Consider the following 19,049-nt stretch of genomic DNA (forward strand, 5'->3'; position numbering starts at 1 on the left):
AAATAAGAGAGGAAACAGAGTATTAAATGATTTTTTTTCCTATAAATATCAAATAGTAAAAAATATAGAGGCAGTGGTTGTTTTAAGGACAGAAAAAAAAGAAAGAAAATTCCAGGTTTTTGGGTAGTAGGGGGGAAAATGTTGCACTCATACGACTGAAATCCAAAAATTGAAGAACTTTGTGTGTAGTGGGGAGAGAAAGAGAAATGGGTTTAGTTTTGTTTTCTGGGAAAATGGAGAATTAAGTGAGATTCATCGACAACCAACGACAGCTTCGCATTTAAATTTGAAACAATAACAATGGTAGTCGCCTAGTGAGGATTCCTCCCGTTCGATTTCATCTCGTCATCAACATCTCTTGCCCTTAGTTTTTTACAATATTACGAAATTGGGCCGAACAGATCTGAACGGAGCGAACAACGGAGCTCGAGCATGAGAGTGACAGAACAGCATGGCAAAACGGCAAAATGAACGACACAGAGATGACTGAATGACGAAGCTGGTGGCGAGAGTGATAGAGGTATTGTGAGGAGCTTTGGAGTTTGGTGGCCAGAGTTTTGTGAGAAGGGAGAGAGGAGAACTTTGAGATATGAAAGACGGTTCACTCAAAGGGGAAATAGAAATGGGGTTTAGCTACCATGTTGATTTAAATATATCTATAATGTCGTTTTAAATAGATATTAAAGAATATATTTTTCCTTATTTTATCCCAACTAACATCAAAAACCTAATTTTGACTACTTATGCAACCGACATCAAAAACCTAAGTAGCACATTAAGAAAACAAGAAAAAAAAAAGTTTAACTGTTGGACTTTTCACATCTATCTTTGTGCAGCCTAACTAGTTATTCAATAAAAAATTGTGATGTGACAATTTTGTTAAAAAAATATTAAATTATTATTACTTTTTTACTATCATTATTAAAAAAAAATGATGCATCATATAGGTAGATTGCACCAAATTATTACTCATGTATTAATTAGAAAACATTTTTTTTAATAAATTACCCTGTCATCTTCATTTCTCCCTCTCTTATTTTCTTTCTTCATTTTTTATTGGTTCCTTTTCGCTTTATTCTCTTCTTCTTCTCTTTATTTTTTCTCCCTTTCTTTTTAGTACTTTCTTAGTTTAGTTCACCACATTCATCCCAATCGAATACCGACAAATCGATCATTTTAAAATTGACCACATTTTTTACATGTCAGTGATGGCATCGATTTGAACCCAAAACTGATGCTGACTGATCAAGATCACCCACATTATATATAAAGAACTAGTTAAGAAAAGTTGGAGATATACTATACAAGGCACAAGGAAAATAGTAACAAAAGAATCGAGAACCATAATTCTAATAGTTTTCCTTGTTGTTGGCAACTACCATAGAGACTTTCAAGGGACATAGGAAAAGGAATTTAAAGAAGTGGCTTAAGGAAGTACAAAGATAAGTGGACTTTGGGATCTCAAATATCGACATAGCAGCCTTGAACGAACTGAAACTTCATTGCGGGTCCGAATGCGATTCCGTGCTTCGGATCGCCGAACTTTATATATGCTGGACAGTTTGCGTTCAGCCGATATCTACCTGAGATCCAGCTCCCGACCTTCCATCTAACCTGTTCAACAAGACGATAAATATAACAAAATATTAAATTACGAATACGAGACTTAACTTTATTGTCTACTAAATTTCTTATCTTGAATTTCTCTTATCACATCAATATAATGATGCATCAACTAACATAAACTGTGTACTCTTGACTAAGAAGTTATAGGCTTAAATATACTAACCAACAAACCTTTAAAAAATTGTATGTTTGAACTCATTAATAAAATATTTATAGCTTTTCAAAAAACTAAAACTAAAATGTTTATAGCTTTACATCATTAGATGCATGGGTGGGAAATTATAAAATGTAATTAAAACTGATAAGGGAGATACATTTCGAATGTGCATCCAAGAAATGTTGTACATTAGGGCTCCGTTTGGTAACCATTTGACTTTTGATTTTGAGAATTAAGTCCATTTCATGCACATTTCTTATTATATTTGCATCTTTTTTTTAAGTATAATGGTTGAATTATTAGCCAAATTCCAAAAGCAAAATCAACTTTTTGAAAGCTACTTTTTAATTATCAAAATTTGGCGTAGTGTTCATAAGCTTAATTTTAAAAAACAAAAACAAAAAGCAAAATGATTATCAAACGGAACCTAAATCATTTTTCTTACTAACATTGAACTAAGTATTATCTTTATAAGTAGAGAAGGTAAGAATCTAAACAAATATGTTAAGATACCCTAAGAAGAAAGAGCGTTTAAATCATATTTTGGTACTTCAATTTTGAAGATGGTTTTCTCTCATTTTGTTCCACAAATTTCAAAATATATATTTCACATAAAATGATAAATTGTAAAGTAAGGGGAGTAACTCATTACTTATTAAAGTTTAATATATTAAATTGTTTCAAATTTAAAAATCACGTAACTAAATTGTTATCAACTAAAATTTAGAGAATAAATTGTTCTTTTCATGAAAATTTAGGGATTGAGAATGTTTCTTTTCCCAATCATTTACTCTCGAAACTAAAAAGAAATAGTAATCATTTTTATCATTCAAATTATGATAATCTTTTCACCTAATATCTACTCTACCAACCAACATATGTGGTTTCACAGATGATCACTAAAAACAAAGAAGGTAAAATGTAGACCGAAATATTTTGTTTTCTTTTTAGAAAAAAAACTAAAATAGAAATATTTTAAAATTAGAAATACCCAAATAAGATGTATAAAAAAAAACTGAAAGACCAAACCAACACTTGAAAAAGCTCTAAACCAAATCTGTAAAAATTAAATTTAAAGTTAAAATGAAAATTTAGCTATGAAAATGGAATCTAAAGAAAGATAATGAACTTGTGGGTGAGTGTAGAAATTGACCAAACCTGTCCATTGACCTTGATATTGAACAGCATGGCTCCAACATTATTATCTTGATTCAAAGCTTCAGCAAACTCCGGCGCCACCGGCACAGCTTCGCCGTACAAAAATGGCGACCAGACGGTAACATCATTGTGGCCCTGGTAAGTAGGCGGCAACAATGTCGGGAGAGTTACTTGCTGGCCGCGGTAGGCAGCGTAGACATCCATGAGCTGATAGTAAACGCCAATGCGGGTGTTGGGGTTGTGGGAGGAGATGGTAATCTGCATGGTCGTCGAGATGGCGGCAGGTGGCATCGACGAGATGTTCAGGCTAAAAACGGTGACGTCTTGGAGGATGAGGCGGGGCTTGGACGGTCGGAGAATGGCCCAGATGAGGAAGATGACTAGGCCAATCAGGAGGACCACGGTGAAGATGGTGCAGGCTATTCGGCGAAAGAGACGGCGGCGCTCACAATCGTGGTGGTGGTGGTGGTCACAATCCTTTACAGTCATTGTTGTGAGAGAGAAGAAGAGAAAGAATGGAGCTTGGATGGAGGCTTGTATGTCAACAGTTTGAATGGGATATATTTTTGTTAGGTCTATAGTTTTTGTTTGCTTTGGCTGCACAAACAAGATAGATATAAATAAGGTGACAATGGAAGTACAAGGTTCAATTATTGGATGATTATATTTTGGAAATTAATAATTACGTATGTATTATTATATATTAAAATTACTACATTTTCTAAAATGAAAATTATAATATTTGGCTGAGTATATAAAATCACTCTTAAATTTCGTCCTTCAATCTTTTAAAAGTGAAAAAAAATTTCATTTTTTATATTTTGGTTTATTATTGGCAAAATAATATTATACATATATACATATATGCATGTATGTGTGTATATATAATCCATAGTAATTTACATTATAACGTTGCAATATACATAAAATTAAAAACATATACACATTTCAAATCTAAATCAATCAAGTAAATCTTTCCAATTTGAAATTATTTGCAAACCTCTTTTTTAGTTTAGAGTAGGAATACAAATCTCTAACCTCTTAGTTAAAACTAAGGTACATATATATTTGATGCTAATAATAGGGATCTATATGAACCTATTATTGTAGTATACAATGATAGCCATATAAAATATACCTTTTTAATTTGATACATTTATTAATTCGAAAAACTTAATACATTATAATATTACATCTTTGTTTCAATATTTCACATATGAATATAATTTAGTGTGTATAATTAGTAAGTATTCCTTTCTTTGAAGTTGAGAGTTTAAATCTTTATATATGCCTCTATTTTTGTTATACTATTAAAAAAATATATAAATAAAATGAAAAAAAAAAACTGAATCTCAAAATAGGCCCACAATTAGAATTAATGGAAGGAATAATTAACCTAAAAAAAATAAAAATTGGGATAGCTTGAAAATGGAGCCATTGAGTTTGAAATGATGGACAACAATGATAAGTGATTGGAAGCTTAAAGAGCAATATATGTGTGTGTTTGAGAACGGTGGTTATGAGTAGGTGATTTTGGTGGGTTGAGAGATGGAAAGAGTTGGTTCATTTCCTTGCTTTGAAGGGAAAAAAGAAACCACCTTTGAAGAAAAATATGAGTGATGAAATCATGTCGGTTGCAAAAGAAGAATTATATTAATGTCATTGATCTCTCCAACCTCTTTTATCTCTCTAACTTCTAAAGTTCTCCTATGACTTCACTTACAAACCTAACCATGCATATGGGTTCCCATTTCCTTTACCACTTTTCTTTTTTTTTTCTTTTCTTTTTTTTTTTTTTGGCTAAGTTATTAAAGACAATAAATCTTTTGGTGATTAATAACATGAATTACATTAGGTGTGTTTGGATTAATTAACTTTGTCTTTTTTCCCCTTTTAAGTATAGTATTGCGAAAAGGAAATCACTCGAAATCGATATAGAAAAAAGAATACAAAAACCTGAATATAAGAGCTAGAGCTACACAAACAAAGTAAAGAAGGAAAAAAAAAACCTCATAGCACATGTCAGAAAATAACCAACCAAACCACAACACAAAGAAAAAAACCTATCCTAAAAGTTCTTTGACAGGTCAAAGGGTCTTGGAGGTCTATCAAAAGGTTAGATTTAGATTCATCAACCATAGAGCGAAAAGCTACCATTGGAGGAGAATCATCACATTGAGAGAACAACATCAAAGAAAGAGAAGCGACTTCTTGAACTTGAGGAGAACAACATCAAAGAAAGAGAAGCAACTTCTTCAACTTGAGGAGAACAACATTCATGAAGGTTCCACCATAGGATTAGCTAGAACAACTACATCACTCACCACTTGTTAAAGTGCTGAAATAATATTAAATTTACCTTCACCCATTAAATTAAGTATTTTAGTCAATCCTCCCACTTGTAGGTTTGAAATATGTAGAAGATCCAATGAGTGGAAATCAATATTAATTAGGGATATAACATTGTAAAAGTTTGAATACATGTGAACTCCTAGGCCATTTGCTCTGATACCATAACAATCATGATTGAATAAAAGCTTAGGATTTGCTTAAGGTGATGGATGAAGATAAATTTAATATTATATCAAAACTTTTAATACCATCTAATAGCTCATAGAATTAATTATCTTTCTCAACTTAAATTGGGCTAGTTCTTAGAAATTTAATGTTTTAATGTGCTCTTATGCAAGAAATCGAGTAAAGGAGATTCTCGAAATGTTCTAGATGCAAATGTTGGGATTTATGATTTAGAACCTCGTCATTTATTAGCTGACTACTTTAATAATTAATTATGCAATATTAAATTCCATTAACCATACAAATCCAAGGTTATTATATATAGTCTTGAACAATATGTAGTTGACATACAACGTAGATCATGTTCAAGAAATAATCTAAAGGTCTGTAGTATATGGATAATGTTTGGTGCCTTATCCTGGTCACACTATGAATACGAACCGTTTTGTAATAGTTACAAATGGTTTGATACAAACCGTTCATGTGGAGACATATGAGTGTGGGTATCCTATACAAAAAGTTTGTATAAGACTAGACTGCGAAATATTTAATCTCTCTTCATAAATCCGTTAGTTGAGAGATTAATATTTCATAGGATGATCATGTGCAACTCGAACTTGATCATAAGTGCTTTATGAATTCCTGTTTTTGAGGTCAGACCTTTCATTTGCACGGATGAGAGTGGCTCAAGTTGCTGACTCAATAAGCTTACAATTTTGGGGATTTGACTAAATGAGGAGCTATGAACATAACTTCACGAGATGAAATTCACTCCTTCCCGTATAGGAAAGGAGATGAGTAGTTCACTTAAATGTTTATTTTAGATCTTGAACAAGGGGCCTCATCCTCTCACTGGCCCGAGGGGGACTTAGTTTATGGTTGGACCATAAACAAATTGTTCATTAGAGAAATCAGTAGTACTTAAGGAAAAGATATAATTATAAGGGTGAAAGGGGATTTTGACCTAGTTGTAATTATGAACAACCCATGAAGATCGACTTGCTTATATTAATTATATCCATCGACATAACTTGTCCTATAGTGCATGAGAGTTCAACTCTGGGCCTATATTAGTTAATTATGTAGTTAATGAATGAAGGTTAATTTAATTAAATATTTTGATTAATTAATCACGGATTATTGGAACTTATAATTTGTAGGTCCATAAAGTCCCCTTAAGAAAATTTGAAATGTTCAAATTTATGAATGTATTGGATATAATTAATTACATTATTTATTATAAATATTATTTGAATTATATTCAAATTTAGTTTAGAATATAGATAATTAATTTATTTTAATATTGATGACAAGATGCAAGTGTACGTATCAAAGTAATACAATCAGAATTAAAATCGTGTATCGTCCTCAGAGACTAATCCTAAACTTAGCTATTGTAGTTCCTTATCGATTTTAGGCTACTAGAGGATGGTTTATAAGCAATAATTAAGTGCAAATGACAAATAAACACAAGAGACAAATCAAAGAAGAATGAATCTAGGGTGTTGTTTCATTAAGAAAATCTTAATAGTAGTAACATGCACTTACTTAATGAAGATAGGTTGAGGCTAAAGTTCTAAATTCGGGAAATCCTTCATCAAGCCCGTCCTATTCTAACTCTAGTTTATCAAGTTTGAATTTCTTTCTATTGCTTAAATTAGTGTTGCTTTAAGACCCTTCAATTACACCCTTTATTAATCTCGATTCACTTTCATGGAATCTTGAGTAATAATCTAAATTATCAAGTCCAACAAATTAAACTCTTCTTCAAGCAGTAGAATTTACCTAAATCAATTGATTAATGGTCAGTTAATCAAAGCAATAAGAACAGGTAATTTATTAACCTCACTAACAATCAAACAATTACAATATTAACAATTCATTGAAGAAATTCAAAACTCTAACAAAACCCAAGAATCTAGAGTTTAGCTATGCATATTTTCAATATCCATAGACCCTAAGTAGAAAGAAAACATTTTAGACAAGGAAAGAGTTAGAGAAACAAAAATCAATCTTCCTTCCCCATCACCGGATCAAAATCTCGATCTTCTCGACCTTCGTCAATGAATTCCTGTATGATTTCCAGTTGGACTGTCCTTTTCCAGATACTTTCGTCCTACCTTAGGTCGAAATCTCCCCATATTTTTCTTCCCTTTTCACTTGACAGCGCTACTACTTTTTATAAAAAATTGTCGCAGTGTTGCAATGATATAATTCAACATTGCAATGTCGACGTTAGAAGCGGATGTCGTGCGTGCCTGCCATCCGAAGTATCGAACGTCACAAGGCAACAATGCGATGCTGCCCTGTTCTCAGTTCTCGAGTCTTCAGCATAGTGGGGCAGCATTGCAACGCAAGCTCAACTTTGACCCCTCAATTTTTCTTCTAAATTCTGCCTCTTTTTCTTCAATTTTGGCCTCTAGCTTCATCCTAATTCCATAATTGGCCCCTAGATACTTGTATTTGGACTTTTGCCCCGAGTTTTGATCATTTTTGTCCAATTTTCTCCTAATGTTCAGTTTCCTGAAATCACCATACAAACCACATTAAACTATATAAAACTAGCAATAATAAGTCCAGAATTGAAAGTAACTAAAGCACTTTTCAGGTGCTTTTCACCACCCTAAACATAAAACTTTGCTAGTTCCGAGCAAAGGAAAGAAAGAAGGAATGAAAAATATGAAGAATAATAAATACTGAATAACCAAGGTCCCAGGTATGCATGCTCTAATTCAAATTTCATCAGCTTCTCAATACATAAAACACTTATCAGCAGAAAAATTCATACACATCTTAATCATTGAGAGTTTCTAAAGCCAAAACTTTTTATCCCTTGCGTGTGTATGTGACCCCTCCTTTAATTTAAAACTCCTTAATTGACTTAAGATTTAATTAACTTTCATCAGTTTTCCCCTTACTCTGGCTTAAGCACCAACATACTCAAGATAGTAATATATCAACTAAGGCGCCTGCATTACTCACTCTAAATGGGCCCTTAAACTTGCATCATTTTACCTAGGGGTACTAGCTTTCACATAAACACTATAAGGACTCATACCTAGTCAATTCCCAGGCGTCCTAACTGATTACAGGAATGACAACTCCTTTTATCCTCATTCATGCATACACATTATAAGTTTTTTTTTTCAAAATATTTATTTTTTCATAATAATGTTCTTTTAAGCTCATTTTCTCTCCTTTTTTTTTTCCGGGCAAAACAATCTCTCTTTTTTACCTCCCTTAGTCCAACATTACCAACTATCATGGCAGACACTCTCTAACCAGTGGGGCCTTTCGAGATGACAACTGAATTGACTTAAATTAATTCCTTGTTCAGTTAAAGGTTCTAAATTAAAGTGGTTTGTGCTCAGAATAAACAGATGATACAAAGTGGGATTTAGAACAAATAAAAAAAAAAAAATTAAGATAGGACTATGTTATCCAATTTCCATTTCAAAGCATGACAAATATCAAGAGTGACTTATCAACCATCATCATTAGAACATGCAACCAAAGATCCCAATTTAACCAGTCTAGAAATTCTTCCTAACAAAAATCGACCCGTTTTCAAAACATCCTTAAGAAATTTTCATTAATTTTAAATTTAACAACTCAACATGCATAAATCATTCAACTCAAACTAACATGCATATACATTAAACAAACAGTACAAGTACCAAGTACATAGCACGTCCCCCACCCCAAATTTAAAATGATGTGTTGTCCCCAATGCATGAAAAATAAAGCAAACCACACAACAGATGAGTGGTATAAGCCTGGGCATGAGCGAGGATCCACGAATCTGGATGTTGGACTGGTACTTGACAAACCTTAAGCATCATCACAATTCTGGGGATCATAAGAAAAACAACATGAGATATCTCTCTATCCTAAAAAAAAATAATAATAATAAAATAAATGAGAAACACTTGGGTTGCTTCCCAAGAAGCGCTCAATTTAACGTCTTTAGCTAGACAGGACCAACTGATCACTCCTTGAAGTACAAGTTCTCCATACACCATCCCTCATCTCCACAGTAATGTTTCAACCTCTGGGCATTGACCTTCAATGTTGTTCTATCTTTAACTTGCAGCTCCACTGCACCATATGGGGACACATCCTTGATTATGAATGACCCAGACCATCGAGACCTAAGCTTTACTTGAAACAACTGGAGACGAGAATTAAATAACAAAACCATTGACCACGAAGAAAAGTCCTAGGAAAAATCCTGTTATCATGCCATCTCATTGTTCATTCCTTATAGAGCTTAGCATTCTCATATACCTGGTTCCAAAATTCCTCCATCTCATTATGCTACAACAACTGTGCTTTCCAAATGTCTAGGAGTCGAAATTCAGTTTTTTAATAGCCCAATAGGCTCGATGTTCTAACTCAATAGGAAAATGGCAAGCCTTTCCAAACACCAACTTCTACGGGGATGTACCAATCGGGGTTTTAAAAGTTGTCCTATATGCCTAAAGAGCATCATCAAGCTTCAACACCCAGTCTCGTCTGTTAACACAAACTGTATTCTCTAGAATCTGCTTAATTTTCCTGTTAAACTATTTTATGCAAAAAATTTTATGCAAAAATTTAAGCACAACACGAGCATCATTTGTCCTAGCGACAATCACATCTACCCACTTTAAGACATAATCCACAGCAAGAAAAATAGAAGAATACCCCTGAAGACGGAAATGAATCCATAAGATCAATACTCCACACATCAAATAACTCAACTTCTAATATTAGGGTAAGGGGAAACTCACTTGTTCTAGAGATATTGCTAGTATGCTGGCATCTATCACAAGTTCTAACAGACGTGTAACAATCTTTATACAACATAGGTCAATAAAAACTAGATTGTAGTACCTTTGTTATTATTGGCGTTGGCCCAAAATGTCCATCGTAAGGAGATGAATGACACTCAAATAATTTTTTTGTGTGCTCTTGCAGTGGCACACATCTTCTAATAACATTGTCATAATAGATTTTAAAAAGTAAAGGATCATCCCAAAGGAAAAACTTTACCTGATGTAGGAACCGTTTTTTCTACTGAGAGTTGAAGTGAGGAGGCATCACACCACCTGGCAAATAATTCACGTAGTCGGAAAACCATGGAATCTTCCCCTCTATCGTGTATAAACATTCATCAGGAAACTCTTCCACTATTGGGGATATTTGTTGGCTGCTTTCATTCTAAATCCTGGACAGATGTTTTGCCACCACATTCTCACAAACTTTCCGATCCTTGACTCTAAAGTCAAATTCCTATAACAACAAAATCCACCTAATTAGTCTAGGTTTTGCATATTACTTTTCAAACAAAAATTTAAGAGCAGCATGATCTGTGTGAACAACTATTTAGAGCCAAGTAAATATGGCCGAAACTTATTAAAAGCAAACATCACAGCGCGTAGCTCTTTTTCAGTAGTTATATAATTTACCTGGGCAGAATCGAGAGTCCTACTTGCATAACAAATAGCCCTAAACAACTTTTCTCTACGTTGCCCTAAAACGGCCCCTATAGCAAAATCACTTGCACCACACATTATCTCAAATGATTGACTCTAATCAACTGTGACAATAAGAAGTCAACTTTTCTTTCAACATTTTAAAAGTTAGTAAACAAGCCTCATCAAACACAAATTTTGAATATTTTTCTAACAGGTTGCACAAAGGCTTTGCAATTTTTGAAAAATCTTTAATAAAACATCTATAAAACCCAACATGCCTTAAAAAACTCCTAAATCCCTTGACATTCTGTAGTAGGTAACTGATCTATAGTAGAAACCTTTGCCCGATCCACCTCCAAACCTTTTTATAAATCTTGTGCCCTAGCACAACACCTTCCCTGACCATGAAATGACATTTTCTCTAATTTAGGACAAGGTTGGTGTCCTGACACCTCTGCAAAACACGTGAAAGGTTAGCTAAACAAGAATCAAAGAAGGATCCAAACACCCAAAAATAATCCATAAAAATCTCTGTTATCTCCTCAATTAAACCATGAAATATGGCCATCATGCACTTTTAAAAAGTGGTTGGTGTGTTACATAGGCCGAACGACATTCTCCTAAAAGTAAATGTCCCGTAAGGACATGTGAATGTCGTCATTTTCTGATCTTTAGGAGCGATGGAAATCTGGTTGTACCCCGAGTAACCATGAAGAAAATAATAGTAAGGATACCCAACCAACCTATCTAACATTTGATCAATAAACGGTAATGGAAAATGGTCTTTTCTAGTGGCCTTGTTTAACTTCCTATAGTCAATGCACACTCTCCATCCTGTCACTGTCCTGGAGGAGATACTTTCATTATTCTCATTTTTTAACATAGTCATACCGCCCTTCTTGGGTGCCATATGCACAAGACTCACCCAAGAACTATCAGATTTCACATAAATAATTTCTCGTTTAGCAATTTAAGCACCTCAGCCCTCACAACTTCTCTCATTGCAAGATTAAGCCTTCTTTGGGGTTCAATTGAAGGACTGAAAAGTGTCCTCCATCAATATTTTTGTTGAGTTATATGTCCTAAAACTCATAGTTTGTAATGTTAAGCATTTTCTATTATCAATAAAGATGTTATTGACATTTATTCAATAAAATTGTGGTTGAATATGTAAATTGCCCTTGTAAAGACTAAATCTAATAAACTAATATACATGGAAATTACATGAATATTTGGACTTTATGTGGAGACATAAAAATGGATCAAGTTCGAGTAAATAGCCAAAACAGTCTATAGTATATGAATAAGATTGAGTGTCTTATTCTGGTAACACTATTGGATGCGACCCACTTTGTGGTCGTTAAAATTTGTTGTAAAGTGCTACAAATGAAGTGATCCTAATTCGTTCATGTAGTGACATGAGAAACGGGGGCATCCTATGTAATGAGTTTGCATAACATCGGACCAAAAAATAAGTCACTCTTGCTTTATAACGTTGTTTACTGTTTAAGACTGACTGTTTCAAATTCAATGACCTAGGTAACTAATAACTTGTAGAAATACAAGTTATTTATACTGTTTTATTTAGATATTGTGGCTAAAAGAAAGAAAAGTTGCGTTGATAGAAGAAATGCGAGAATTATAAATTGTCATCAATACACCCTCTGACACCATTGCGATGGTAGAATAGAATGTTTCAAGTCTGTTTTGCAGGAAATCAAGTCACCGCATGCGTTCATGGCTCAAAGATAAAATGAACAATGCATCTACGTCGCATTGCGCCCGTCAATCAAGAATGAAAAGACGATCAACGCAACGACGGCTCATGCGACAATCGATCAAGAGCTTTGCGATCAACGCAATTTCAACCACATGCGGTAATAAAAAACAACACTGCATGCGGGCAAACGATCGATGATGTAAAGAGCAATGCAATTACAGAGGATTCAGATGCGTGTACAGCTGTCAGTTGTGCATTTCTGACGGGATTGATTGTGTAACAGAAGGAATATTCATTCCACCATTTCAGGAACTGCCTTAACAATAAAGTGGGGACCATACTACAAAGAGTCAAAGCTTCACCTATAAATGGCTTCTGCAATTCCAGTGAAAGATATACGAGAATACAGGAATACTTGAGATTTGATACTTAAGTACTGAAATACATAGAAACGTGTATACTGATCTGAGAGAGAGACTGGTCTGAAGCAATTTCCGAAGAAGATCCGGGAAGAATCAAGAGACAAGGCCGAGAGGTGAGTCTCTGGGCAAGGAATCCTTTCAATCCCCGTCGTTGAAGCTCTGTACAAAGGTCACTTCTACCAGAAGAGCAAGCCTGAGGGGAAAGCTCTCCTCTTCATCCATTCCACACGCCGGCAAGCAAAACCTCCGTCCAGATCTGTGTCAAGACGTTGACACTCTTCTGTATTTGTTTTTCTCTCTTTTTCACCACTTGTACTCATCTTCTTTACTCTATCATTCACACCATGTATCAGACGCTTAATCTTAGTATTAATTATTATGATCATTTCCATTATCATCTCTCTGTCTATTTCCATTCATCCTTGATTCACTTTCTTCATGATGTTTTCTTAATTCTCTGGGTAATTAGTAAGAATTAAAGCAAGTAAATTAATCTATGTTTAGCTAAAGCATGCTAGATGGTATCTTCACCTGTGAGAGCAGAAGTGAAGATGTTATTCAGCCTATCGAGAGAGGGTTGGAAGAATGCGTTAACTAAAGCGAGAAGTACTTCCAGAGATGGAAGCAACCTTGTGTTCATCACGTTCATCCCTGTTTCACCATAGAGATATGAGAATGCGACCGATTACCGAGAGGTGTACGCCAAGGGAAAGCGGAACCTTAGTTATATCTTTAACGCAATTAACAAACTTGCGATATTTTTACTATTTATTCTTCCTATTTCTGATTCATCCACAAAGACTTGCCATCACATACCACGATCCTTTGTATAAACTTCACAGTCAGTCTCGAACTCAGTATCATGTATCATGTATCTTGTATCTTGTATCATGTTAGTTTAGGATTTACCTTTTTAACGCACTTTTATTTTATCAGCGCAATTTATGTTTATCGCAATTTAAATTCATGTACAAACCAAATCTTTTATTAATTGTAAAACTGGTCGCATGTATCATAAAAGTAACATATTAACGAAAACAATCCCTGTGTTCGACCTTGGATTATTCTAAGAAACTTATGTTGGAATTATACTTGGTTTCAGCATAAGGAAACTTGTGACACGCTCTATCGCATACTACAAGCATATAGTTAACAACGCATATTTAGAAGTAGTATCGCATAAAGTGTGCACGAGTAGTAACACAACATAACATTCCACCTTTGTCACCAAGTTTATGTTTTTAACGCGTATACTTGTTCATTCATTCATATTCATATTTGTTCATATGCTGTAAGATATAAAAATAGCGTTACAAGTTTATGGCAACATGAGCTTGTAGCACATTATCATGCATGCACAGTACACATCTCCATTCCAAGCGTACCGGTAACTCAACCTTAATTCTGATCTAATTATGAACTCCTGTTTATTCGGGATTATCCTTAGATTTACATAGGTGAGGGTTGGCTCAACAGTGTTGGCTCAATAAGCCTCCCATTTCAGGGGTAAAATTGGGTAGATAGTTGCGGACATTGGGTGCAAGACGAATTCACTTGTACCCGCTTTTAGGGATAGTAGGGAGATTGTTCCCTTAAATGCTAGCTTCGGGTCTTCAACAAGGGGTCTCACCCTCTCATTGGCCCGAGAAGGACTCAATTTAGTGATTGGATCACAAACCAATTTTTCATTAGAGAATCAGTGGGACTTGAGGAGCAAAATGTATGTTATATTTAAATTAAACATGTATCTGTATAATGTATGCCGTGTAGATTTAAATCCCACTATTGGAAGCATGCTACATGCATTGAAAATATATTATAAAGTGTTATAATATAGAGTATTCATGTTTAGGGTTTCTATAGTTTAATATAGTTGTTATATTAAATCATGAATGCCTTTGATGTATGTTATGGATGCAAAGCATGTCTATCATTTTATAAGTTGTTATAAAATTGGATTAGACATTAAAATCTATAACAAAGACAAGTTGCATGCTCATGTAGGTTAACCACTTTTTTTAATAGTTAAAATAGGTTGTTATCTTATAAAACTAGAGTTACAAACTCAACCAATATATAATCCTGTCTAGGGCTGGGAGTACTTAAGTTGACAATCTACGGAACACCTTCTACCTGGGGATTATGGCTGAATAATTAAGTATTGTTAACTGAATTTATGAGCATGCATGAGTGGTGTGAGATGTTATAAATTGGTTTTTCACCTAGACATTGCAAGTTAAATTTCATTTATAAACGTTATACTTGGATAAATCATATAGACTTAGGTTGTTTAATTACCTGGAATAAACCTAAGTAAAAGTATACCCAAACAAGTAGAACACTTCAGTGGGGGATGAATGTTAATATTATATGATAAGTTGTTTGAACACTTTAGTGGGAGATTAATAATATATACGATATATTGATCTTAGCTCTCACGTCCCTAAGAGTTCACACCGTGAGATTCATTCTTGGCTTCGTGTCATCCTGTGATATGTTGTTTGCATGAGTCGATAGCAAGGTGAATGGGGGAAGTTGTTCATAGTAAGTGGGTGAAAGATATGTGTCAACATGTCTGGCGATCTCTTCCATTAGTTTGGACTGTAAGATTCCTATATTGTGCCTGCTGTTGTTCTTAGGCGGTATTAGCTAGTAACTAACCACGGCTATCCCCTCGAAGGGTTGTAACATAGGATTAGAAACAACTCAAACTCCAGAAATGGATAGGATTTCTTAGCTCCATTCCCAACATTGACTCTCCAATTCAGTAGCATCGTTGAGGCAAACCTCTGAAGTATAAAATTGGGGGCTACACTTGTAGAATTACTAACTATTAGTAAGTTCTTGATCGAAAAACGATAATTAAATAACTATATGAATAAGAGTTATTCTGGATATAGTATTTAATCAAGAATATCTTGCTTTAGTGAAGAAGTACTTGACTGCCCCTTGGTAGCACTTATTCTAACTCACTATAGTATCGTTGCAAATAAATAATGAATTTTAGGAAAATTATTACTTTTGCTAAAACTGAATTGGGCTTAAAAGAAATTTACTTAGAATTTGTTTAAATTTTTAGCATGTCAAATTCTTCAAAATTACACGCTTCCAGTTTAATTAATGGTAATTCAACATAAAAATCAAATATACTAGCAAATGATTATTTGAAATTTGTTTTAACAGAGGAATGTCCTCTATCTCCCAACTCATCTTTAAATCAAAACATTTTTAACTTCATAGATGAGGATATGAAAGTAGCACGACAAAGTAAATATGATTTGCTTGTAATTGAGAAGTGCTTAGTGAAAAATGACAAAAAGACCTAGATAATTAATTCAAGTACCAGTAATCATATCTATTCTTTCACTCAGGAAACTAGTTACTGGAGACAGCTTACAGAAGGCGAAAAAACCTTTAAGGTAGGGACCGAAGAGGTTGTTTCAACTAAAATAGTGGGAGATATGAAGTTATTTATAGATACATTTTACTTGAAAATGTTTATTATATTCCTTCTATAAAAAGGAATTTAATTTCTATCTTTTGTTTTCTAGAACGTAATTATAAAGTTTCTTTTGAAAATAATGAAGTATTCATTATTTCAAAAGGTCTCAAGTGTTTTGCAAATTTGGAAAATAACTTATACGTGTTAAAACCGACTAAGGTAAAAGCTATTTTGAATATAGAGATGTTTGAAATAGCTAAAACTCATAATAAGAAAAGGAAAATTTCTCCAAATGCCTATCTTTGGCACTTAAGACTAGGGCACATCAATCTCAATAGGATTGAGAGATTGGTTAAGAGTGGACTTTTAAACCAGTTAGAAAATGGCTCCTTACCTCCATATGAATCTTGTCTTGAGGGTAAGATGACCAAAAGATCTTTTACTGGAAAAGGTCTTAGAACCAAAGAACTCTTAGATCTAGTACATTCAAACCTTTGTGATCTGATGAATGTTAAAGTGAGAAGAGGGTATGAATATTTCATCAGCTTCATTGATGATTATTAAAGATATGACCACATTAAAAATCATCAACCTCGCAGTAAGCTAGTATTAAGTGAGATGTCAAGAGAAACTATAGATAGATCAACAAGAGTTGTTGATCGAGCAGGTCCTTCAACAAAAGTTGTTGGTGAAACTAGTATTTCACATCCTTCTTAAGAGTTGAGAATGTCTCCATGTAGTGGAAGGGTTGTGCAACAGCCTGACCGATACATGGGTTTAACAGAAACTCAGATCATCATACCTGTTAATGGATTAGAGGATTTATTGACTTTTAAATAAGCAATGGGTGATGTGGATAAAGATTAGTGGATAAAAGCCATGGACCTCAAAATGGAGTCAATGTACTTCAATTCAGTCTAGGATCTTGTAGATCAACCAGAAGGAGTAAAACTCATTAGCTACAAGTGGATCTACAAGAGAAAGCGAGACCAAGCTGGTAAGGTACAAATCTACAAAGCTAGACTCGTGGCAAAAAGACCCAAAGAGAGGTGGTAGACTATAAAGAAACCTTCTCTCTGGTTGCCATGATTAAGTCGATTAGGATACTCTTATCCATTATCACTTTTTATGATTATGAAATTTGGAAAATGGATGTCAAGACAACTTTTTTGAATGGCTATCTTGAAGAGAGTATCTATATGTCTTGTGAGGGGTTAAGAGAAAAAGGTTTGCAAGCTTAATAAATCCATTTATGGGCTAAAACAAGCATCTCGACCCTAGAACATGAGATTTGATACTACAATCAAATCTTATGACTTTGAATAGAATGTTGACGAACCTTGTGTTTACAAGAAGATCGTAAACAAAACTGTAGCTTTTCTGGTTCTATATGTTGATGATATTCTTAGGAAATGAAGTAGATTTTCTTGCTGATGTTAAGAGATGGCTAGTTAAGAAATTCCAAATGAAAGATTTGAGAGAAGCACAATATGTCCTTGGGATCCAAATAGTTGGAAATCGTAAGAACAGAAATTCAGCTTTATCTCAAGCATCTTATATAGACAAGATGTTTTCTAGATATGAAATACAGGGGCATGGAATTGATCTGTCTAAGGAACAGTGTCCTAAGACACATTAAGAGTTTGAGGTAATGAAACTAATTCCATATGCATCAAGAGTAGGGAGTTTATTATATGCCATGTTGTTTACTCGTCTTGACATATGCTATACAGTTGGAATCGTCAGCAGATATCAGTCCAATCTAAGATATGATCATTGGATTGCCGTTAAAATCATCCTAAAGTATCTTCAGAGAACAGGGGACTATATGCTTGTGTATGGTGCTAAGGATCTGATTCTTACTAGATACACTGATTCTGACTTCCAGACCGATATTGATTCTAGGAAATCTACTTCGGGGTCAGTATTCACTCTCGGAGGAGCTATAGTGTGGAGGAGTATAAAGCAAAGTTGTATTGTCATGTGAAGTAGTTGAAGAAGCAGTGTGGCTCAGAAAGTTCCTGATTGATTTGGAAGTAGTTCCAAATATGCATTTGTCGATCACCCTAGTTTAATGTATTTATTCTCTAATTACTCAACATTTTATATATGTAAAATCCACGGGAGTTTTAATCCAAGTGGGAGTTTGTTGGGTTGTATGTCCTAAAACTCACAGTTTGTAATGTTAAACATTTTCTATTATGAATAAAGATGTTATTGACATTTATTCAATAAAATTGTTGTTGAATATGTAAATTTTACTTGTAAAGACTAAATCTAATAAACTAAGATCCATGGCTATTACATGAATACTTGGACTTTATGTGTAGATATAAAGAAGGATCAAGTTCGAGCAAATAGCCAAAATAGTCTATAATATATGAATAAGTTTGGGTGCCTTATTCTGGTAACATTATCGGATACGACCTACTTTGTAGTTGTTACAATTTTTTGTAAAGTGCTACAAATGAATTGATCCTGATTCGTTCATGTAGTGACATAAGAAGCGAGGGCATCCTATGCAATGAGTTTGCATAACATCGAACTA

General features: G+C 34.0%; 1 protein-coding gene across 1 annotated transcript; it reads right to left on the reverse strand.

Moving 5' to 3' along the window:
- Positions 1-1,238: 1,238 nt before the first annotated feature.
- On the reverse strand, positions 1,239-3,591 carry LOC120069526 (NDR1/HIN1-like protein 1). The gene is made up of 2 exons (XM_039021302.2): positions 2,942-3,591; positions 1,239-1,614 (listed from the first exon to the last, which is right to left on the reverse strand). The coding sequence occupies exons 1-2, from the start codon at positions 3,428-3,430 to the stop codon at positions 1,462-1,464; spliced, it is 642 nt and encodes a 213-aa protein (XP_038877230.1). The 5' UTR covers positions 3,431-3,591; the 3' UTR covers positions 1,239-1,461.
- Between the last annotated feature and the right edge of the window lie 15,458 nt (positions 3,592-19,049).

The sequence above is a fragment of the Benincasa hispida genome, chromosome 8, assembly GCF_027475165.1.
Source record: "Benincasa hispida cultivar pf3 chromosome 8, pf3_genome.v1.1, whole genome shotgun sequence".
Lineage (NCBI taxonomy): Eukaryota > Viridiplantae > Streptophyta > Magnoliopsida > Cucurbitales > Cucurbitaceae > Benincasa > Benincasa hispida.

Bases quoted from the DNA above. Each gene is read 5' to 3' on its own strand.
- LOC120069526 (XM_039021302.2), bottom strand. From the start codon at position 3,430: ATGACTGTAAAGGATTGTGACCACCACCACCACCACGATTGTGAGCGC. The intron at 1,615-2,941 runs GTTTGGTCAATT...CTTGTTGAACAG, and splicing joins ATATCAAGGTCAATGGACAG to GTTAGATGGAAGGTCGGGAG.